Genomic DNA, 25859 nt, shown 5'->3' with positions numbered 1-25859 from the left:
TGAGTTGATTTAGTTAGTCACTTGGAAATTTTTGTGAATGCTACTTATATAGGCTTGGAAATGCAGTGGTCATGCATAAGTTTCCGCATCATGAGATATTTGTATGATCGGTCGTGTAAGCTTTTTTGCAGACTCTAATATTTAATGCCTATATAGAGACTTCCTCTAATGAAACTCGCAGAGAGTTACTTTTGATAGAACTCTCTAGTATTTAATGCTCCTAGATATGCACGTCTCTAACTCCTCTTGAAATCCATTTACACCTTGTGTGACATGGCACATTCTGAACTGTTCAATCTGATTGTGATTGAGCGAGTGTAAACAATGCCCCCCACATCTCTTTACATTTGGAGAATGCATCGTGAAATACGAAGTGACGTTAAATGACTTTTAACAGTTCTTCGTTCAATCAAATCGGCCATGAAGTCGGTCATTTTGATCATTGATTTGGCCATTTTAATCAAATCGGCCGTTAGCTTGGTCGTTTCAGCTGTAAAATTTTATTGTTGATAGTTGCGGTTTTCTTGTCGTCCATCGTGGTTTGCTTGGAGTGGTGCGTCAATCTACCGCATAAATCTTATGATCGCATCATTCATATAGCACATGCTAAGGCAACACGTCTTTTGACTGGTTGTCTTCGTGTTTTGAAGTGGATGATGCAGCCGTGGCGGTTCATCGCTTGGATTGGTTGGAGCACTATATTGGTTAGTCAAATAGATTTTTTTAGCAACATCATTTGCATAGTACATGCCCTGACGACATATCTTTTAGCGGATCTTCTTTACAAGAGATTGATTTTCGTCCTTGTCTCTTAGTGTCTCTTGACTCGACTTATCCATTTTATTCGTTTTTTTTTTTTTTTGGAAGCCATTTTTAGATGTCAATCTACTATTTGTTGTCTTCATCCATTATATTTTTCATGGATTGGTCATGACAATATTCACATTTGTCGAGTGTTCAGTAAGTCTTTGGTCATGAGTCTGACAAGTTATCTTTTGCTTTAAATTGATTAGATCTTTGCAACCTAACTATCGCAGTTGTGTTGCGAGTGGTGGACTTCAAACCACTACATTTACGAATGGTGCTTGCAACATTGGTGGCATAGGCGATTGCCTCCTCGAGTGATTGGTGCATACATGGAATTGCCCCCGAGAATGTGAATATTTTAGGGGTCTCCATCCTGTTGGTTGTTTTGATGCATTTCAACCATTCTTTCTTGCAACCATGCCTTGTGGTTTTGGTCGGTCTACTCTTGTTGGAAGATCAAATGATTTCCCTACTTCTAAGTTCTTTGGTGAATTATCGGTAAACTGACGGTTCGCCAGTAGTAGAAACCTTTCGAAAAAGGTTCCACATAACCTAATGTTTTTCTCTGCATTGACCCTGTTATCTTCTGTGATCTATCGTAAGTCTCCTTGCATATCGCGAAGGTGGTGTGCGACGCCACCCAAAGTGACACTCGGTTGAGAAGAGGATCCTTTGTCCACGTTGACAAGTTCGACTTGCTGTTCCTTGTCTTCCACAACCTTAGGGAGAGTACTAGCCCTTGTCTTTGCTCTACCAACCATATTGCTTTACCTGGAAATGCCAAGAATAGCACATCATCGTCCCACTAGGCATGCCGAAAAATAGTGTTGGTCGATTGGCAGATAAAATAAATGTTTATGGAAACCTAATAGGTCTGAATCCCACCGGGCATGCCAGAAAATAGTGTTGATTTTCAATCCGACATGAGACCACACGTGTTAAGAGACCACATATGTGAACAACGATTTGTATTCGGTCAAATGGATGCTATTAGGATAGTGTCAGGCGTGCCAGAGTCGTACTCGACTTGAGTTTGATTGGTCGCTTGCGACTTGGGCTTTAAATTAGCTGTAAGATTAGACCTATGGAGGTTGATCGGATTGTCCAACTACCAATGTGCAACAATCAAGTGATTTGAAAAGGGAAGGTTAGTCATTCAATGTGATCCTTTTGTCTCGAATTAAAGACTTTTCTTTCAACGGTAATTGCCGTCCCCTGGTTTCTCAGTAATGCAATAATGGATGAATAGAATTAAAAATAAAGACTGATAGTTAATTTTTATTGATTTGGAATTAAGATAAGTACAATCAGTGATAGTAAACTAAAATAAGTAGAGAAAATAAAAAATAATTTAATTACCTAGAACTGTCCATATGAACAAACAATTGAGGTAAATGGCCATCAGGATGTGACTGATGTGATTTTTCAAGTATGGTCTCGGTTGATCGAGGATCTGATGATGGAGGTTGTGGATATTTAATATAATCTTAGGGTGTACTGCAACGATGGCGGTGGACAGTAACATATCTAAGTTATACTAAACTCCAAATTACCTAGGGCTAAACTAAGATAGACAGCGTTGCACTGGGAGATAGATTGCATGTTGGATTTGTTGGTTGCATAGAACTCTTTGTCAAGTGCTGCTTATAAAGGCTTGGAAATGCAATAGCCATGCGTAAGTTTTCCCATCGTGAGAGATTCAGATAATCAGTTATTGAAATCTCCTTTATTCTCTGCATAAGCGTAGCCAATTATATCATGCTATGTATGCAACACCTTTTGCCATTCAGGTTGAGCAATATCGGTAGGAAGCTTTGTTAAAGTCTTGACATGACCGGACTCTTTCTTTTTACAGTTTTGCTTTTTAATAGGTGTAGACACCTCACCCTAGGCGGACAAGCTGATTAAGTTGGATCGAGTAAACTCCACCAAACCCTAAACCTAAATCCTTACCTTAAAACCAAACCTAACCCTAAACCCTAAGCCTTGAAGCCTAAAAACCTTAGAACCCAGTCAACCTAATCAACTCACCAAGTCAACCACCTATCAACGCAAGCTTAAAACCAACCTAGAGTCAACCTAAGACCAAGCCCAAAACCAAATGCCCATAAAAACTAGAGCAATAATAAACTGACCCCAAAGAAGCCCAATCTCGTACACACTTGCCAAAGCAGGGGAGTTGCTAGGGCATGGGCGGTGCCCTAGTTGACGCCTGCCATATGGCAACTCCCTTTCCTTGGTAGGGTAGGTGCAATGCATGTGTGGTTTCTCATGGTTCAGGGTGCAATTGTGTGGAGAGGTAGAATGGCTTTGGTACCTCTTTTTTTAGTCAAAATTATCATTTTACCAAACAATCCAACCAGCTAGATTATGCCGCGTGGCAATCTTGAATCCCAGCTTTCATCCCCCTTTCAACCCCCGATTTCCCACAACTTGCAGGAAACCAGGAACATCATGTAGCCTTCCTATCACCCATTAAACCTCTATCCTATCTCCATCCCTCCACCAAGGAGTGAGAGCAAGAGGAGAAAAAGTCCATCCTAGGTCAGCCTAGCCCAACTAAATCTTTAGCCTTATGAGCAACCCAGCTTTTTTGATAAAACATCCAGTGCATACTTCCAAGGAAAACACCACTGTTCGATCTTGCCACTTCGATGCCCGGAAAAGACGAACTCTAATCCATACCGCTCTATCCAATCCTTATGACACTACCGTCCATCCCATCGTCCGGCTTTCAATTAGCTTCATCTATCCTAAAATCAATATTGTGCGACATCCATTCCCTTATCAACCCCCTTACTAATCCATCGGCATCGCATCGCGTAACATAGTGCACCTAATCGACTTGAGTGTTGCTCTACGGCTTGCTGACATATTCGGATCCTGTCTATCAGAAACTCTGGTCGATTGGTCATCGTTTTGGCAAGTGGGAGAGTCAATTTAGATTTATCCAACGTACGCTACTTGTCATAGGCGTTGTATTCAATACTGCATTGCACATACACCACTATATAACTTCGTATACGTAGCATAGCTTACATAACACTCAACACCTAATCCATTCAAATGTATGCTTTGTGGCTTGTTAAGATAGTCAGACCCTGTCCATCAGAAATTTGGACTGGTTGGTTATTATTTTGGCAAGTGGGAGAGTCAATGTGGATTTATCTAACCTCGGCTATAGCTTGTCACAGGCACTACATTTAACATGGCATCACATATACTTTGCATTACTAGTGTACATAAATCAATCCTGGTCCTTAATAGTTAGTTTAATCCTGTGAAGTAGAGATCGTACATTTGTACCGGCATAGTGAGTGCCTAACACCTTTCCTCTCTGTAACCGTGGTCCCTTACCCGAAATTTTCAATCGCAGATCAAAGAGTCAATTTAAGGTTAAGATCCTTTAGTTTCTCACTCCTAACGTTTCTAAATGGTCTAGCCGATCGTGGGAACCGAGTAATTGGCTAGTGGCGACTCTAGTCAAATATAACACCTTCTTTATACTAACAAAAAACCTCCAAAAAGGTATACATGAGCGCGATCTGCCCACATTCTAGCATGCATAACAGGACTCTAGTATTTAATGCCTATGTAGAGACTTGTTTTGATGAGACTTATTGTAGAGAATTACTTTTGAAGAATTATAGTATTTAATACTCCTATATGGGTACATCTCTAACTCCTCGTTCATCTAGACTACATATGACACTGCTGCGGATCATTTGATCTGGCCGTAATCGATTGGCCGTAACACCATGTCATGACCACACTAAACTCAGTGTGTCCTTGGCATCATTGAAAGATTCAACAAGGCTGGTGAAACACCTGAGTTTAATGAGGCCTGGCAGTCCATATGCCACCATAGATGGGCCAATTTCGAAGCATGTATGAAAGTGGTCTGGTCAAAACATGTCACACGAGGCTTGATCGATCAAATTTCTCCATGTGGGGGCCTGATCGAGCTACATGTTTCAAAGGGTAAAGACTGAATTTTCACTAAAGATCTGTTCATCTATTATGTACTTCATCCCTTCGTTTGGGCTGGATCCCAAAAAAGATGTTGATTCAACACTCAGATGGGGCACCCTATAAAGTTTGTGCCTAAAGCCTATCAATTATCATAGTATGATTTGTGTGACTTCTAAGATATTGTGCTTTTTAGGTAATTCTTTAATGTTGGCTGGCTACATGCAGCCTCTTATTTCCAGCCAACTAGGTATTTTTTTCCCTAAGACATCTAATCCGCATTATGCTGGCCCACCATGAAGATCATCCGTCACAAAAATATCAAGATGATCCACGCATTAAGCAGACCACATCAACAAAATCAAAGATGGTTGATGATCTATCTCAACATACACGTTGGCCCATCTAATAAGTGGATATATATATATATATATATATATATATATATATATATATGAGAACTATTCTTCTTGATGGAATAATCATAACCCTTCGTTAGTGAGACAAGCACACCGATGATATGGACCATACGTTCATGCCTGTCGAATGAACGCCTCCATACTTTATTTCTAATCATCAATCTGATGACCACCAATTGGATGGTTGGGATTGTTTATCAGCATTTTTAAGTCTATCCTGTGTGGGGCCCGCCAAATAAAGGATTTGTATTCCAGTATGATTACCACTTTTAAAATGGTGGTAATTGGTCCTCACACACATGTATTGCAAGCCTGCCCATTTAAATTTATGGACTCCAGGTGGAGAAATAACTCAAAGATGATGCTGATTGGATGATTTTAATCCATCTGAATTAGCCCCGTTGATATTGTTCAATTACTAATTTGGTTTTAGCCAATCCATTTGCCAGCCACAAATTGAATTGTCAAATCTCTAGATGACCTTGATTATGAGGCCTTGATCCATTTATAATGGGACAGGACCAACTTGGATCTGGCAAGGCAGGTGCGACCCTGACTGTGGGGCTCACCTCAATGTATGTGTTGTATATTCACATCGTTCATCCATTTTGCTAGATTATTTTTGGGCATGGCCAAAAAATGAAGCCCATCTAACTATTAACTGGACCACACCACATTAAACAGATGTGATTGCGTTAAAAGCTTTTCATGGGCCACACAAGTTTTGAATGACTCTACCAAGTTTTTAATGATGGCGTTCAATCAACACTCTTTCATGTGGCGTGGTTCACCTGAGATTTGTATCCACTGCAATTTGGACCCTGTACTAAAATAAGCTCGCAAAATGGAGTGACAGCGTGGATATACAACGGATACATAGAGGTGGCTCCACGATCAGGGTCGCACTCAGTCTTCAAAGAGTGGTTTTGGTGCGCTCCGCTAGACGACTTGGGTAATGTATTGGTAATCTAGAATACAGCAACTTGTTAGGGGACGGGGATTAGCCACTGATAGCGAAGCTCGCTAAGTGATGTCACCAAGTTCTGTGGTCTCCACTATGATATATGTGTTGTGTTGTATGTATACCGTCTGTTCATTTTGATAAAGGCATGAGTCAAAGAATAAGGCAGATCTAAATCTCAAGTAGACCCACCATAGAAAACATTGGGGATTGAATGCCTACCATTAAAAACTTGTTAAGGGCCACAGCAGATCAAGCTGATATTTGTGTTTTTCTTCATTCACATCGGTGTTAACTTATGAACAGGTTTGATCTCAAAAAACCATCATGGTGGGCCCAACGAACGATTTCAATGGTGAGCCTCATTATCCCTAATGTTTTATACGGTGTAGTTTTGATGTAGAGCAGGTTACAGATACTTTCATGTCCAAGATGGATCAAAGAAGGCCCGATTAGAGGTAGAAGTCATCAAGACCGTCAAAATCTTAAAATAGGCCTATTTCTAAACCGGAATGAGTTACTCTTCGTACCAAATATGATTTTGGGGTAGGAAGAGCTACTTTAGCCAACTAACCTAGCTATGCCGGGTGAGCCAAATTTGCGAGATTCTATCATATTGACGGCCGAATTCCATGTTTAATTTTGTTTTTACTATAAATAGTAAGTTTTAGTTTAATTATAATTCTTTATCCGATTGTACGTAGTTGCGACCAACATGAAAAGTGTTTTAAAATATTAGGAGAATAATGTGGTTAAGCCATAAATAAAAAAATTTACTTTTTTATAGTAAGTTACGAATTTTAGAGAGTTTTAGTTATACTTTAATTCTTAAACTTTTTCCTAATTTAGCATCTGCATTTAAAGGGTTGTATGCTCATTTATTTAATCAATTAATTTAAGAATTTTCATGAATATTATTTCTATTTTCTTACTTTTTCATCGTTGATTCGGAAAATCTCCGTGAGGAGGAAGACGATGATCAAACTCATCACACGTTCATCCCCGAGTAAGGTTTACCCTGAGTTTTGGATCTACCTCATTTTTGGGCTCATGCACTGAAATGATTTCTCCAAATGAATGTAGCGAGATGCTCTCAGTAGCTAATCCGCGTCCCTTGTTTGGTGCTAGTTGACGGGGCAAGGTTCTTTTGGCCCCACCATGATGTATGTGCTGTATCCACACTGTCCATCCATTTATTCAGATCATTTTAATGCATGAATCCAAAAGTGGGATGCATTCAAGTTCAGATGGACCACACCACAGAAAACAGTGGAGATTGAACACCTACCATTGAAAACTTCTCAGGGTCACAGAAGCTTTGGATGAAGCTAATATTTGTGTTTTCCCTTCATCCAGGTCTATGTGACCTTATCAACATGTTTGATGGAAAATAAACGGTACGGTGGACATTAAGAAGCTTTCAATGGTGGGCGTTCAGTGACCACTGTTTCATGTGGTGTGTTCCACTTGGGATTTGTATCTTCTTCAATTTTGGGATGACGTGCTAAAATAAGCTGGAAAAATGGATGGACGGTGTGGATGTAGAACGCATACATCGAGGTGGGCACACGATCTGGGTCGCACCAGTCCAGCGTGTTTTCCGTGGGCTCTGCACACGATCTTGGTCGTACGGTCGCACTCGCACTAGTCCAGCGTGTTTTCCGTGGGCTCTGTGTCGACGTGGTAAAGTACTGTGGGTCCCACCATGATATAATGTGTTATATCCATACGGTACATCCATTTTGTCAGATCATTTTAGTATATGAACCCAAAAATGAGACAGATCCAAGCCTCAACTGGACCACACCACAAAAAACAGTGGGATTGAACACCTACCATTGAAGACTTCTTGAAGGCCACAGAAGTTTTGGATGAATCTAATATTTGTGTTTTCCTTCATCCATGTCTGTGTGACGTTATGAGCAGGTTGGATGGCAAATAAACATCATGACGGGTCTTAGAAAGGTCCCAACAATAGGAGTCATTGTCCCATCAAGCTTTCTGTGGTGTGGTCCACTTGAACTTTGTATCTGCCTCATTTTCAAGCTTATGGGCTAAAATGATCTGACAAAATGGATGAACGGTGTGGATATAACACATATATTAAGTGGGGACACATAAGTTTGCCACATGAATGTTAGGCAATGGCAGTCATCATTGGAAAGCTTGCACGCCTGACGCAACTTAGAGAGGGATAAACGTCATTTTAGAGAAAAGTTTACACCGAATGACTTACCGCATCCGGCGTTAGGTGTTAAGCCAAGAAAAGAAAGTTCAAAAAAATACCAAAATTTTCAGTTAAAATATAAAGTTTTACCAAACGCACCGTAAATTAAGTACTTAAATATTTTGGATTTACCAAACCATCTGAAAGGGAAAATCACTAAAAATAGCCAACTTCAGCTATAAGTGCTGAAAATAAGTTTTAACAAATAGGCCCTAACATCTACCCCATTAGTCATATGCACCATTCCATGGTGGGCCAAGGTCTTAAAAATCAAGTCAATCCGTGACTTTTTGTGCCACCACGTAGAAAAGTTGAGAGGGGTTACCCTCCATTAAAACATTAATAATCATTTGTTGGGCCCACCGAGATATGGTTCACAAATCCAACCCATCCATTATGTGTGTCCCACTTGAAGGAGGGGTCAGACCAAGTTTCAGACGCATCCAAATTTTAGATGGGCCCCGCCAAGTGCTTTTATATGTTTCAGGCATGTGTTCATATGATTTTAGATGGTATGGCTCACATGAGTTCCCTATGAGCTCAACCGCATAGAACCATTTCCTATATATATATATATATATATATAGGCGTTAAATGCACCTTTCGCAAACGACGGAGAACTGATTTTGAAACTAAAACTGATTGGTAGAAAGGATGAGACTGGTGTGGCCATAGACAAGTCTTTGAAGCTTTAGATATTATAGATATTATAGAGGGGTTGTGTGGTTAAGCCGCCTCTTTTGACCATGTCATGTTCAGATCGGTTCGAAACAAACACGTATTTTCAAGAGATTACTTTTCGTTCAGTCACTTTCTTCACTGCACTAGCCGTCTTTTCTAGACAGGATGGAACATAAACTTCATGCGATTTCCATTTTTATTTTTTATTTTTTCTTTTTTGGGTTGAACCCTGATTTTGAAAACATTCAAATAGGATTTATATAGGTTGAATTCATGGTAATTAGTATAGTACATTGCATTGCTGCAAGTGTAGACTCTTAGGAGTTTCAACACCTGGTTAAGGGTTGAGCGCCCATAGGTGGTGAAATCCCACTAAGGCGTGAGTGTGTGGTGTTGTGTGCGCGTGTGTTAAAAAAAAAAGAAGCATTAAATCTCCTGTTGTTTTTCCACCGTTTCCTTTATTTATTAACTGAAAATGGTCTAGGGCGTGTGCAGTTGCACTAAGTATCATGAAATTCATGATGTTATGTACACTTATGGGTGTGGCCCATGCACACACACGCGTGGTATGTACTTTCCTATGTTTTAGAAAACTTGGATCTAATTAAAAGGAAAAGTTAGTCATTGTGGAATTTGATTTTTATGATGGAAAAAGACATGCACTAGCTCTCTCTCTCTCTCTCTCTCTCTCTCCATATGCTTAAAACATGTGGTGCTTGTTTATGCTTGATTTGACTATGTCAAATCTAACAACACAAAGGATGCTACGGGACAACAAAATCTTAATAAGAGAAAAATGAAAGATCTTTTTAACTTCTGTGAAGACTGAATACAATCAAAATTCCAAAGGTCATGAATAGCTCAAATGACAAACTCATGGTCTCATGGACGACAATGGGTAACAACCAAATTATGGTCATGGCAAGCGACAAATTCAACTGATGCATTATAGCATCATATAGAAGAGACCCTTATGGTTGAAACCCATCAAGGAGCTATAAAGTAATGTAATAGCAATGCAAGTTGGTCGAAGTTTACGGCACATGATGCCAAGTTGGCCAATGTTCATGGTGTACAATGCACGTTCGAGTAAAAGAAAGGATAACGATTGTCTACACTTGGCATTATTTAGAGGATTCTCACCCACAGTGGACTGAAGATGTGTACACGACTAATAGCCAACCAATGAAAAACAATTGATACACATGGTGTTCCGTCATAGGCCATTACTATTTACAAGCCTAGATAGTTATTTACATGTTAGCAGACTATGAAGATTTTTCTCTAACAACTACCCATAAATTCTATAAATAGGAGAAAGCTCAAAGAACTTCGGTCCTCTCAACCCAACAAAACACACCTATACAACAACGTTACTTATCTTAGTTTAGTTAATCTGATCCATCCACGTTCCTATGTTGGATGGACTTTAACTTGGTGTAGTATAATCTAGTTCCCCCACATTGCTATGCTTGACCAACTTTAGCTTAGTTGTACTTTAATTCTATTGATCTACGCCCAAGTTGTTGGAAGGACAATCTTATACTTATAATCGCAATTTCTAAATTTATTGTAGTTATTCTCATATCGTATTGTTAATTGATCAATCAGTGTTATCATAGTGAGAGAGTCCTATCACTAAGAGGTAAAAAAAATCTTTAAAAGGACCAACCATCTCCTTTGCAAATCACTTAGGTTTTATTATAGATGGTTGAGTAGATGATTGAACTGCTAGCTAGGTTCTCAGTCTATCTCGGTGCTTGGGGTTAAAAGGTGTTCGATACGAATCAAGATACATCAGCCTCATACACACTTAGCACTGCATGTATGCATCACACACCAAATTCAAGCCAAAAAATGCCTAAATCTTTAGCACAACACATAATAGAGATAAAGAGAAGGTGAGCCATTCAGAGAGCAATGATTGAACCCTTTTGTGGTGGGGTTGTCAAATGATGAGGCTGTCACCATAATGGGCACTTGAACCCATGACTTCAGGGTTGAAATTCAGCCCATTTAACACTGAACCCATGACCTCAATAACACTTATAATGATAAAAACAACAATAATAGGACCGGTATTCCAATATAAAAGATTTGTACAAAGTGTATTTAGGTATGTTGAGCATGTGGAAGTTCATCCAAGTGCATGTAAGTACTTCAGTTTAACATGTATCAAGCATGATGTAGTTAGATGAACATACATAAGCTCAACAAACAACAAGAAGAAGCAGAGTTCTCTATCCAAGCCATTGATCTGATGGTACCATCTTGGATGGAATGTTCCCATAAAATCTCCCAAATTAGAATATCCTAGCCATCAAAGCTCTGGTCTTTTCTCTATTGAATATGGTTTGTTCCTGAATTTCTTTTTAACCATGTATTTACATGCCAAATATGGGGAGGTTAGAGTTCACTAATTGGGAGGATATTCTGGGAATGGCAGGTCCATCAAATCAATGGCTTGGAGAGAACAACCATGTGCCCCACACTAGAGATTTTCAGAACAAATAGAGAAACTCGGCTTTTAATAATAGTCTTGATTTAAATAATAATAATAATAATAATTAATTGAATTTTTTAAAGTGAGCAGGTAAGCAGATCCATTTATTATTATTTTTAGTGGGTAGGTAACCAGATGTAGCACACGTATGCCGTGACTTCATGCTCGTCCCAAGACGAGTTCCATTCTAACACAGCATACTTGTACGATACCTGATTTTTGAGAGTGCTCGTGTAACTAATGAGTGGGCAAAACCCATGAAAGCTCAACCCAAATGGCTCTGTTTGCCAAAGTTACCCCATTGGGTATGTACCCAGCTCCACTGTGAGGGACCAAAATCCTCTTCAGCATCTTACTTATATTTAGGAATTGCATATAACCCCACCAAAATCCTATGTCTATCAGGTTCTATCCTTGATGTTAGGCCCTAATTAGGCCATAAATCATCTAGATCCACTCTTAGATGGGTCACACCAAATGGAACTACGGAGATGCAATGCTAACCATAGGTTTGTTTGTGGAGCCACTATGGTGTGTATCTTTAATCAAACATGAGTCAAGTGTAACTCACTAGGATAAAGATAAAAATAAAAAAAATCAGCCTAACACAAAACTCAGGTGGGCCACACCGTATGACCATAGCAGATTAACTTCTTATGTAAGGTACAAATAATGTTTGTCGCCTGATGGAATAGATAAACATATATAGTGGAGCCCATGGAGGTTGGGTATTTTAGATGCCGAGTAAAAGAGGTTTTTGTTGACGATTCTGGTCCCCCACTGTGGATGTTTTGGAAAGATTAGTTTCACAATCACCACGTGTTAGATTGGTGAAGCCGATTTTTGCTACTCAGGATAGAAAAGTCAGCCAAGTGGAAAGGAAAGATCTGCGACCCTTCCTGTGCCACTTAATAGTGTTTTTTTTTTTTTTTTGCCTATATAAGGCTCGCTCTCAGTGCCAAAAAAATCAAGCACAAGGATGGCAGCCGCAACAACAGCAGTAGCAGTAGCAGAAGCAAGTGAGGGAGATAAGTACCGTATTTATATATATGGAGAGGGTGAGAAGAACACCAAATGGAGATACGGTGCTCCTCCCAACTACGATTTAGTCAACAAGCTCTTTGAGGAAGGCCGAACTAAGGTCTCTCTCTATCTCTTTATCTCTCTATCATGTTAAGGGCCGAGTGCGGATCGTCTGTGTTAAAGGCACGGGAAAATTCAGTGCCTTCGTTTCTCGTTGGTCCACGTCATCCCCGATGATTCCGGCTAACAATATACGCCGGATTTCTCTCTATCAAACAGATTTTTTATTTTTATTTTTATTTTATTTTTTATTTTACACACGCACACACACCCCACACACTCACGCTGGTGGAATTTCACCTGCTATGTGTACTTGAACCCTTGACCGGGAGTTGACACTCCTGAGAGTCGACCACCCGGGCAAGAGTAAGGACCCTCTACCAAACAGATTGCTTGCTGCACAACATTACTTTGAGTGTGCAACTTCTTTGGGCCAACGACTATTTATGCTTTAGATCCACACTGTCCATAAAGTTTTACGAATCATTCTCGAACATGAGCCAAAAAATGAGGCACATCCAAAACTCAAGTGGACAACACCACATAAAGAAGCAGGGATTAAACAACTACCGTTAAAACCTTCCTACGGTCCACTGTGAGGTTTATTTGCCATCTAACCTCTTTATAATGTCATGTAGAGCTCGATGAAGGGAATACAAAAATATCTGCTGGAGCCTTCTGCGGCCCCAAGAAGTTTTCAACAGTAGCCTTGGATCTGCCTCATTTCTTAAAATTAAATTTTTTTTTTTGAAAAAATGGATAGACGGTGTGGATCTAATACATACATCATGATAGGGCCCACAAAAATTTCCGGTGTCAACACTTGTTGATTACTTTCTCTCGACTTGGAACGTGATGCACCACGCGAGCGGATCCAGGGAGACCCGGGCCTCACCCAAGATGGTGCGGCCCTTACCGTAGTGGCCACCTTGATGTGTGTATTCCGTATCCACCCCGGCCTAAGAGTAAAGGGACCCTAACCCTCGCCCTTGCCGTAGAAGGCCGCTAATGCTGGCAAGGGCCAACTTTATAAAATATAAATTAATGGTTAGTTACATACATGCTATGTGTACCATGACTAAAAAGTTTATGAATTATGGTGCTATTTTAGAGAAATAAAGTTTTTATTTTATTTTTATTTTTATTTTTATTTTATTTTATTATGGAACACCTGTGTCTAATTATCCACCACATGCATTAACTTGAATAAGTGCACTAATATACTATTCATTCTATTACATTCTATCTTACTTTTCAGAGGTCTTCTCATATGACTACATAAATTAATACCTATGTAATATGTAGTGTACGTCACATTAGTATATGAATTCTATAACCTACATTGCTAAATACGTATGTACTATGTAGCATACGCCAGGGAAACATGCAGAGGTATTCGATGTTGACCCTGGCTCAGCCTGGTCCGAACAACAGGGTTAGTTTTCAAGCCCTACCCCAGCTATTGGGCCCAGTTTAGTGGCCCAAGTTCTAGCCCTTGAAGCAATTTCACCTGAGCTGGGCTGGGCAGCTCAGCCCGTTGCCGTCCCTATTCCTAACATCAGATACCAGGGCTAGCCTATTGTCACATGGGTCAAACTTTCATTACATCTAACCTGTTCATCAGGGATGCTGCCTCTAGTTCAGGCTAGAACTCAGACTCTAAAAACTTACCAGGTGGCCCACCTGAGGGTTGAATAGGCCTGATTTTTTAAATCAAGGACAAACAGGGGGTGCTTTACCTGATGGACAGGGTGGATCTCATGCAATTGAAGTTGTTTACTCACACAAGTGTTGACATTGTGGCAGTCACGAAAGAGTTTTCCTTCACAAAATCCAGTCCAATTTAATATCCAAACGCAGCCCTGGTATTTCTCTGTGATAATAATAATAAAACCCTCCTTTTTTCCGACAATGGCAGGTATGGCCCGCAGGCTCTCTAGAAGAAAAGGTGCAAAACCTTGTGAAGACATGGGAGATGGAGATGTTCCACAAGACATGCTGGGATGACTATAAAACGTTGGATCCATCCAACTATACTTTGAGTCTCAACGGTATGCTCTTCCTCTCCCACTTGGGGAGTAAAAATGAACCATGCCAAAGCATGTCCATGTCCATGTCCATGTCCATGTCCAGCCCATGAGTATGGGCTAAAGGATCTGAGTCCAGATCCAGTCCATCTCATGACCTAAGACATTGGCCCCCCATCTTGGCTGGCCCATCACCTAGAGTTCAGCTAACCCATGTCAGTAAGTTAGTCAAGCTGGACTACTTGACAGGTGCGGCCCAATCAATTATCTTCACCAAAAGGGTCGCCCTTGTCCATCCCATGGTAGGCCTGCAACTTGGGTTCAGGTCAATCCAAACCGGTCTTGACCATGGGTTGTCAAGGTCATTGGGTTGGGTTCATTGAAAAAAGCCAACCCAATTTGAATTCAAATTGGGTTGATTTGAACAAATTTCGGTGGTTTCAGTCGAGTTGGGAATAATCAAATGTATTTGGGTCAGGTCAAGGGTTGGAATCCACATTGGGTCCTTTTGAAGTCAGGTTGGGCTGTGGTTGACCCTTAAACCGACCCAACCAGCCAAAGTTGACTTTAGGATCGACCCAACCAGCCAAAGTTGACTTTTAGGATCGACCCAAACCCAGCCCAAAGCAAGCCAGACTTAGGCTGCGTTGGGCTAGCCTAGTCCATTTTCCACCCTAACAACTTCATTATCCGTTACGGTACACATGGACATGTACGTACACATGTAAATACCAACAGAAGTACTAGTTAGTTACAGCACAATCTGTGATGATTGTAGGAAGAAAGGGCATAACACTAGAAGAAAAACGCCTCCTTGGGGGAGGATACAACTCGTTGTTGCAGACATCCTTGCCTGAGAAGTACCGATGCTACAATCCTGCAATAGAAACAGCAGACTCATCTCACAAGGCCTTCACAACAGCATTCCCTCGTGGGTTTGCGTTGGAAGTGCTTCACGTGTATTCGGGCCCACCGGTGATTGTGTACAAGTTTCGGCATTGGGGATTCATGGAGGGGCCCTTTCAAGGCCATCCTCCAACTGGGGAGAAGATAGAATTTTATGGGATGGCCGTTTTCCAGGTACTGCATATAATCTCTCACCCTTTTCCAGATTTTGAATTCTTACAAAAATCCTGTTTGTTATGATAACAAAACCGGCTGGAGCCTTTTTAAGCTTATTTTCATTCACTAACCGAAATACATGTGTTGATAGGTTGATGAAATGATGAAAGTAGTGAAGGTGGAATTCTTCTATGACCGGGGCGAGCTGCTTGGAGCTCTTCTTAAGGGTGCTAATTCAGAAAGTTCAGGAACTTTGAGCTGCCCTTTCTTGAACACTGCTTCATAGATCACTCTTTCGTTTGGTGACCCTCATTCGCATGCATATGCACATGTACTTGTGTGTGAGCGTGTGCATGCATCCATCCATTTAGAGGTGTGTGCACATGTTTCAGGTCCCCTCCAGCCCTGTTCTTGATATGTTCTGTTTGTGGTTTAAAGATTTGATATATGATATTAAGCAAAAATAATTACTGAAGGAATGTTGGCAAAATCTAGTGACAACTGTTTATTTTTTTGGCTGATCAAAGGTTAAAATACATCCTCAAATGGTAAAAATATAAGAGGAATTATGTGATAAATATTGTGGGAGTATATGTGAAGCACCCTCCAGCCCTATGTCCATATAAATGGGCCCCAAAGTCCAGTGATTGATTCATGATGGGCCTCACAGCAGATGGTCTATACCTCCAAAGCCTCCCAGATCCGAAGATCCTAGACATCCAAGCATTGGCTTCTTTTTTTTTCTTTTTTTTTTTTACTTTTCTTTTTTCACTAAATGTGGACTGCTACAGAAATTTTTATTTGTAGTTCACTGATCAAATGGTTATGACCGTTGCAACAAGGAGATCTTTGGGGCATGTTATCTATAGTAGGCCCTGCTTGTAAGAACCAGAGGATACCATACATATCTTCCCATCAAGAACCATATAATTCTTCCAAGCATGGACATTGGACAATGAGGAGAAGACCAATGCATAATCACCAAATATTGTACGGGTGCCCTACCTGTACATTGTATATGCCTTAGAAACTGCCCCCAAAACTTCACAATCATTGTCTCCTGTATACAAGCAGAAAATATAAAATAGAAAAAAAAAAAAAAGAGAGAGAAAAAAAGCCCACCGTTGGATTGAGATGAGCTGTTCGTGCCTGGCACTGCATCATTAGGACATCATGGTTGCGATGGGTTTCTTTCTTTTCTTGATGGGTCATGGTCGCAACTTCGTGGCAAAAGATATGACCCAAGCTAACAGACTGGTGAAAGAAAGAAATGGCGTCACTGCCAAGTCCAAGGAAGTGTACCTGGATAAGGAACTGTACCACAATAGTGAAACAACCCCTCGAGTTCAGGGCACCCATTAGGATAAGGAATTGAGCGGTGGAACGGGTCACGCATCAGCTTCTTTTGACGAAGAGAACCCGAACACCCATATGGGTCGCCATGGAACTGAGCCCTCACGGATGCTTCTCCTTTCATCGCTGCCTCCTTAGAAGTCAGTGAAGCCGGCGTCCCGAAATAGAAGAACCTTGCTTCTGGGAACCCAATAGCTGAACGGTGCAGATGAGCGAATCTCTCCTCCTTGAAGTCGTAACTCACAACCTGATACGAAAATGCAACAAATAGAAATGCTCAAGAAAGATGAGGGCATTACTTGAACAACAAACATGGCGTTCATATGGAAAATTATCCTTGTTTCTTGATCAATCTCTTGCTAGTTTGTAGCATTCTAAGATAGTTCATGGGAAAGACATGAGCTGCTTGTATAAAAAGAACCCATCCATTTGCAGTAACCACCAGTGTCTATTGGTTGCTTGATGAGAACTTGGAATTATTCTGTTCTTGCCTTCTTTTTCCTTGAGATGGTATTATGATCTTTTAATGGCTAAAGGTATTTTGGTTAATAACAAGAAAATAATCTTCTCCAACTCCTTGTCAAACCAGAAACATCTCCATACATCCCCATGGCAGGAGTACAACAAAAACCCAAGGTTCAAAATATTGAAATCTGTCACTCATATTCATTTTGGAATTTGTCACACAATACATTCCTTCGAAAATACAATACAAACACTGCATATTGTGATATGGCTATGTATCCAAAATTATCATTTGTATCGGTTTGCATCGTCAATACATTCCAATGCAAATGCATCAGTTTCAGAATGTATTGATGGTGCGCTCCCCAGATAACTTTAATGAGACTCAATAAAAAATCAGGAGGAGTGGCAATGGGTTGGGTTGAGTTAGGTTTGGTCGGGTTGGGTTTGAGTCACAACAAGGATGGGTCCAACTCAAACCCAACCCATTTATTAAATAGGTTGAAACTCTCAGCCACAACCCAACCCATCTATAAATAGGTAAACCCAAACCCAACCCATCTAACTCATTTAATTAAAAAAATAAAACGTTTAAAATAAAATAAAATAAAATAATAATAATGTAATTAAAAAAAAAGGAATATCAACCACATTTAAAACTCTTAACTAATATAAAATCAAACCTTTACTATAATCCAATTGATATTTTGCTCCTTGAAGAACAATAAGAATTAAAAACTTTCAAGATGAGTAGAGAGAGACAAACCATCTAACTCATTTAATTAAAAAAATATAATGTATAAAATAAAATAAAAATAATAATGTAATATATATATATATATATATATATATATATATATATATATATAAGAAATATCAACCACATTTAAAACTCTTAACTAATATAAAATCAAACCTTTACTATAATCCAATTGATATTTTGCTCCTTGAAGAACAATAAGAATTAAAAACTTTCAAGATGAGTAGAGAGAGACAAACTTACTGTTACGTTATGAGGATATGTGCCAGTAAGTTCCCGAAACCGACACATGCTAAAGAGAAGGTTCTCGAAGCTGTCCCTTGCATGTTCTTCTGTGAGTGATCTCCATCTCACTTCCTTTTGCTTGCCTATATGGGATAAGCGGCATCATAACAACTGAGCTAGCTGAATTGTACTAGTTAAACATTACAAGTAGGGAGTGTTCTACAAGTGTAGGTGGAGGAAGATTAAATGACATGGAAGCTTTCCAGATGATGCAGAAGAAATGGATTTCAGCAAAAGCATGAAGCACATAAGTAAGCTGTTCCAAAGTTTTATGAAACACAAGTTGCAGTTCTGCTCCTGAAGCTTGAAATTTGTGATCAGCCCAGTCAAGCTGATTTGACAAACCGATGTTTGTAGTAGAAAAGCATTTGCATATTGAGGTCTCACTCAAAGCTAGTTGTACAATAAGTTACCATCCAACCAGTGCACAAATGTCAGTCTGGTTGAAAGTATATATGGACCACCTGATGGGGGGATTGTTCTTTGTGTGTGTGTGAGGGGGGGGGGGGGGTTAGGTTGGATGTCATACTCAAATGACATGTAGGCAATTATGCACTATTTCACCCAACTGTCTGTGTTTGAGACCTATTATTTATCATCAGTGCATTTATTCTTAGTTGCCCAAGGCATAGAGGGGAAGCAGTCTCTGCTAATTATACTGGATGGTTAAAACAGTACCCTCGTCAACCTTAATTAAGGATTTGCTTGGTTCGTGATCCACAAGAAATTTTCCTCGGAAGGTAGCTTGGTCGACAGTGCAACAGAAACAAAACATCTAGTCATTTTCGCAGGATTGGCATCACTGCATTCCAACTCCTCCATATGCCTACAAGAACTTTGCCAAGTCTAGAGCACTTCTACATGTAGTCAGACAAGCCAATGTTTTAAATATCGTTATTGTGTAATGTATCGTACCCTTGGGATACGGATACATATCAGTTATCGCATGGGATATATCAGTTGTATAGCGTAATGTATCGTTGTTGTTGGGAAACATGGGTACATTGGGAAATTGGTTGAACTTTTCATGGAAACTTAAAGGATTGTTGAAAAAGACATCAATACACACTTAGAAATCAAAACATTACCAAAAAAAAAAAGTACACATAATAGGGGTTTCCTTTGTATGGGGTCCTAATACATGCACTGTCCAACTGAACTGATGCAAGTATATTTAAAGTCTATTCATATAATTTATAAACGTAAGAAGACATATACGAAAACACAAACAATACATTCAAAAGCAAAAGAATAATCACTAGATTAGGTTACATACATGTTTGATTTTGTGTTTGGATACAAAGATTGCAACTGATTTGCGTGAAATTGAGAAATTTCAAAATTTTCCAATTTTATGCAACTTGCCCCATCTCCCCCAAATCTTGAAATCGAAATTCCGAATCCAAGATTTTTCATGGAAAACATGAAGAATAATAGATTTGTAATAATTTCACACTGATTTAATGTGATTTATAGTAAACAAAAAAAAAAAATGGATTGAAAATTGAAAATCCTCTCAATTTCGATTTTCCCCAATTTTCTGCAACTTGCCCCATCTCCCCCAAATCTTGAAATTGAAGCTCTGAATCCAAGATTATTGATGGAAAACATGAAGAATCATATATATGTAACCATTTGACACTAATTTAACGTGATATATATATATATATAAAAGGATCCAAAAATAAAAAATGTTCACCGAATCAAATAGGTGGGATATATCGGCACTACCTATGCATTTCGTATCGCACAAGTGGGATACAAGATATATCGTGGGATATATCGGCCGATATCGTCGATATTTAAAACAGTGAGAAAGCCAACCTGGACGTGTGTGGAACATCCAATTTGGTACAAGTGGCCCCTGGTGTGTAGATGACTGGGCCTAAAAATAGTGAGCAGTTTAGAAAAGGATTCTGAATGGTCCAAATTCAATGTACACGTGCCTGCTTGGTGAGCAAATTGTCATACTTTTGGGCAACTCATCTACATGGTGGACTAGCTGATGCACAGCTTGGATGCCCCACACGCAAGTAGAGTGGACCAGTGTTTTAAATATCGACAATATCGGCTGATATATCCCACGACATATCTTGTATCCCATCTGTGCGATACGAAACGCATAGGTAGTGCCGATATATCTCATATGTTCGGATCCGGTATGCATTTTCAATTTTCGATCCATTTTTTTTTTTTTGGGTTGAAAATATGTTAAATTGGTGTCAAATGCTTACAAAGCCATTGGTCCTTCATCTTTTGCATAAAAAATCTTGGAGTTGGAGCTTTGATTTCGATATCCATTGGTTCTTCACGTTCTCCATGTTTTTTTTTTTCCGAAAACTTCCTTTAACCAGTTGTCAATTGAGACTAATTTCATAGTATTTAGGAGTATTTAAACGATCATCACAAACACTCTAATTTCGAAATTTGAATGTCGGTGGTCTTATTTGGGAAAAAAATGAAGAAAATTCAAAATTTTCCCAATTCTCCCAAATTAGTTGTAATGTTGCACTCCAAATATGAAATCGTGCATGTATGAGGGCTGATTTACTACGACTTTGCCAATTTTTGAAAAATAAAAATCAATTTTAATTAAAAATTAATTAAAAAAATCAAATATTAAACTTTTTTCGAAATTTCCCTTCAACCAATTATCAATTGAGACTAATTTTGAAGTATTTAGGAGTGTTTGATGAAATGATCATCACGGACACTCTAAATGGTATGCATTCAATTTGAATATAGTTGCATTAGTTCAGTCAAGCAACGCATAGCTTAGGACCCTATACAAAGGAAACCTATTATGTGCACTTTTTTTTTTTCTTCGAGATATTATGATTTAAAAGTGTGTATTAAGGTCTTTTTTTAACAATCCCTGAAGTTTCATTGAAAAATTCAACCATTTCCCCAATGTTTTCCCATGTTTCCCAAAAGGTGCAATAAATTACCCGATATAAATGATATATCCCGTGCGATAACTGATACGTATCTGTATCCCAGGGATGTGATACGTAACGCAATACCGATATTTCGAGCACTGGGGTGGACTGTGCAGCCACAGGCTGTGTGAGATAAGCAGATTCTTATCGAACATGGATCCTTCAAAATTTTTTTTTTTTAAAATGCCAAGGATCCTGAATCCTTGAGCCATGTTAAACACTTGTGTGAGAGAAATACCGACACAGCTACAAGGACAAACTCATTTTGTTCTATTTTCTATAACACGATTTATACAATTTTAACTTGTCAAGTCTTTTCATTTGTCTTCATAGATGTTTCTAATTTATATTCACATAAACAAAAAATGCATGTTCTCTCCATACTCCTGAAAGCCTATTTGGATGTCACCATGTTTTGTTAATCAGTTGCATTTCTGACATGACACAAATTCCTGCCCACATCACATATCGGATACAGTAGAATTCATTAAGTTCCTAAGATGCGATAGTTCTTACCAGAAGAATTTAATCAAATCATACATGATATATATTCACCTTGTCCTAGAATCATGATAGTAGAAATGTGCAATCTATCAAAGTCAAGGGATTCCCCCTAAATTTGCAATTCAAGCAATGCAGCAAGGTACTCTCTTTCTAAGATATTTTGACAGCATTTATTTCTTATCAGCCTATTGGATGTATAACAGAATGTCCTTCAATATATATAAGAACAATGATAAATAAATAAAAACACATCCAAACTGAGGAATACAATTGCAAAATGAGCAAAACATAAGCTGGCTAAATCCAATGAATCAATAATCACGAAAACTGTTGTTTACTATCATATGTAATTACCAAATGCTTGACTAAACAAACTTAGTGAAATTCAAGACCAATGAATTATGGTGAAGAAACAGAATGGCAAGTTAATACCAATGATGTCAAATGAATAACTCACCAAACCAGCCCATTGACTCGGCGACAGACCAATAACTCTGCGCCTCACTTCGAGGGCCAGCGTCTTTCCGAGTTTCTCCACCACTAAACAAAAGCAAAGCTCCCTCATCTTTCGCTGCAATCTCAACCCCCTCCTTAATATGCATCAAGAACGTAGAAGCTTGCCCTGGATGCCTCTGATACGACTCCAAAAACCATGCATCCTCCCGATCGACCTTCTCACAATGACTACTTGTGTACACAGAATGCCCAGCAACCATTACAAGATTACGCAGTTTCGCGAATGGGTAAGAACCCAAGACCAGATTGCTATTTTTCTGGGAATTCATTATTCGGAAGTGGGTTTCATATATGGAAAGAACTATCAGAATGGTTACACCAAACGACAAAGAAACAAAGAAAACCAGGAAGGGGTGGAGCTTATAATAGTAGTGAAGGCGATTTCCTATTGATTTAAGCATCCTAATGAAGTTGTGTCGTGAACTTCTGGGTTTTCGCAGCTTTTTAAGATTTCCTGATTCTAAATCAACATCATCTCTTGGGTAAGCTAGAAAGGACTTCGGGCTACCTTGCCCGAATGACTGGTTCATACTGGCATCAATTTCTCACTATATATAATATAAAACGAGGAATTCACGAGTACCCAGCTGGGAATTTAGAGAGAAAAATCAACGTAATTATGGAATAATACAGGATTGGAAAAATCAACAATACCCAGATGGGATTTCAGAGAGGAAATCAAGATAATCATGCAATTTTCTGCTTTGGAAGCATTAGACTCACCATATATGATGAGAACGTAGAAAATCAAGCACACCCAGATGTGACTATACAGACAGATGTGGAAATATAGAGAAATCGACAGATGATGAAGGAATGAGAAATCAAGCAGATACCCAAATGAAAATTCAGAGAGAGAAATGAATAGAAGCGCGATAATCAGCAATTGGAAAAACCAAGCATACCCAAATGGGTAAAATCATGCAATTCCCTAGTTCTGTGGTCTTCAAATGTAGAGAGAGAGAAAGAGAGGTTCTTTTTCAGGTGAACAAAAACCAAAACTTTGCTGTTGGGACTGAGATTTTGAAAATTACGAAAGAAAAGAAATTTTCAGTACAGAAAAACAAACCTGGTGTCGATTTCATATGGTATTCAGGAGGGTCGGGATCTGATCCGGGGAAAAAGAGAAAAGAAAAACGGAATTCTTTCAGACTTGGGATTTCATTTCTTTCCTGATACTTTTTGGTGAAGAGAAAACTTTGATACTCCGGCAGAGCGTAATGGATGATACGCATGCACTTGAAAATTACCTAGAATTGCATGCGTGGAGAATAATTAATTCAAATTAAACTGTCCAAATCATGGTTCTCATTTCAGATGTATAATCAACCAAAATTTGAGATTTTTCTATTATCTAACTACCAGATTGGTGGATATTTATTGGACGGTTAAGAATGTGTGACCTTCGGTGGCTCAACCTTGATGCTTATGTGCCATCTAAACCGTTTATAAAGTCATCCCTACTGGGATTAACTTAAAATACAAAAAATTATCCTGATACAAAATATTTGTGGCCATTCGAATGTTTCAACGGTGATTGTTCAATCCCCATTCTTCCTCTCTTCTGGCCCACTTGGGTCTTGGATCCGACTCATCTTTTGCCGCATGTAGACGTGGTGGATTTCTCACAAACATAAGGTGGCCCCACCTAGATTCCGAGCACAGGATCTTCCTTTGCAACGAAATCCACATCAGATTCGTTAGATCTTCATTGGCCAGTTTGGGTGGATCCTGCAGGGCCCACTATAATGTATATGCCTTACATCCACACCGTACATACATTTTGAAAGCTCATTTTAATGCATGATCCAAAAAATGAAGAATATCCAAATCTTTGGTGGACTATACCATAGGAAACGGTTGGGATTGGATTCCCACTATTAAAAACTTCATGAGGCCACCGGAATATTCATTTGTCGTCCAACCTGTTGATGAGGTCACAAAGACCTGCATGTAGAGACCACACAAATATCATTTTGATCCAAAACTTTAGTAGCCCGCTGAAATTTTTAATGGTGGATTACCACCTTCTTCTTTTTTTCCTGTATTATGGTCCACTGTGATTTGGATCCGCTTCATTTTTGAGATCATGCCCTAAAACAAACTTTTAAAACAGATGGATGGGGCAGATATAAATCACACACATCATAGTGGGCCTCGCTGTCAGGATCCCACCCACCTTGGTGGATCAAGCCGCCCCCGATTTGCATGGTGTACCACACAACCACACATCGATCATGACGGTGTGTTGATGCCACCAAGCTTTGTGCGGCTCATCATGATCTATGTGTTTTATCCAAACCGTGGGCTCATTCGGACATATGGTTTTAAGGCTTGAGCCAAAAAATGAGACAGATTTAAAACTCAAGCTGACCACACCACAAGAAAGACTGGTGATTGAATGCCCACTATTAAAAACTTATGAAGGCTTATTGAAAGTAGATCTATAATGTTTATTTGCCCTCGGACCCATTGATAAGGTCAACTAAAACTAGATGATAAGAAATACAAAAATAAGCTTCATTCAAAACTTTTATAACTTACAAAAAAAAAAAAAAAAAAACCTTTAATGGTCATTTACCACTTTTTCTAGTTGCCTGATCCACCAGGCATTTAGATCTTAATTTTTAGAATAATGTCCTGAAAGTAGCTGGAAAAAAATGGATGAACGTTATAAATACAGCACCTTTATCAAGGTGAGCCCCACATGGTAAGGTGTTACACTATACGACCTAATCTACTCCCTTATCAAACATATGATTTACTTGCTCCATCTGGTAATTACAATCATATCCCGTTTGAATATTCAAACGGGTGCTTATACATTGCTCACCACGGCTAAACCCTATCAAACTCATGATATGATGAACGATTACACTCACAACAATATAATACCAGTCAAACCGGGAATCCAAACGCGCCCTCACACCTCTAGCTTATCTCTGCCCAGCTCAACCATCATGCTGGAGACAGTAAGTTATTTGATGATTGTTGATTTACAGATTCATTGAAATTGTACATTTGAATATGTTAACTCAAACTAGACTGTCTAAATTGCCAGACTTACTAATTTTGATTAAAAAAATCTTAGCCTTTGATTTGCAGAACATTTAGTTGTCATTTTGTAAATCATTTCATCTCAGTGGTCTAATGAATGTTCTCCAATGCAGTGGTATAAGTAATCAGATCAATATCAATTTTTAGTTTATGATCCATCAAGAGTCGGCCTCACCATTTGGAAAGTTTGATTTAAGTTACTTATATGCCATGTATATATTTTCTTAGTGCCTGCATATCT

General features: G+C 39.1%; 2 protein-coding genes across 2 annotated transcripts; one reads left to right on the top strand and one right to left on the bottom strand.

The window, feature by feature from the left end:
* Positions 1 to 12511: 12511 nt before the first annotated feature.
* LOC131236505 (pathogen-related protein-like) lies at positions 12512 to 16214 on the top strand. Its single transcript, XM_058233745.1, has 4 exons — positions 12512 to 12708; positions 14569 to 14701; positions 15456 to 15757; positions 15891 to 16214. The coding sequence occupies exons 1-4, from the start codon at positions 12547 to 12549 to the stop codon at positions 16023 to 16025; spliced, it is 732 nt and encodes a 243-aa protein (XP_058089728.1). The 5' UTR covers positions 12512 to 12546; the 3' UTR covers positions 16026 to 16214.
* A 500-nt stretch (positions 16215 to 16714) lies between these two features.
* Positions 16715 to 23723, bottom strand: LOC131236504 (uncharacterized protein C57A10.07). The gene is made up of 3 exons (XM_058233744.1): positions 22503 to 23723; positions 18561 to 18685; positions 16715 to 17339 (listed from the first exon to the last, which is right to left on the bottom strand). The coding sequence occupies exons 1-3, from the start codon at positions 23089 to 23091 to the stop codon at positions 17016 to 17018; spliced, it is 1038 nt and encodes a 345-aa protein (XP_058089727.1). The 5' UTR covers positions 23092 to 23723; the 3' UTR covers positions 16715 to 17015.
* Between the last annotated feature and the right edge of the window lie 2136 nt (positions 23724 to 25859).

The sequence above is a fragment of the Magnolia sinica genome, chromosome 2, assembly GCF_029962835.1.
Source record: "Magnolia sinica isolate HGM2019 chromosome 2, MsV1, whole genome shotgun sequence".
NCBI classification, from domain to species: Eukaryota; Viridiplantae; Streptophyta; class Magnoliopsida; order Magnoliales; family Magnoliaceae; genus Magnolia; species Magnolia sinica.
The sequence above is the reverse complement of the archived record's forward strand: the minus strand, read 5'-3'. Positions and strand labels throughout refer to the sequence as shown.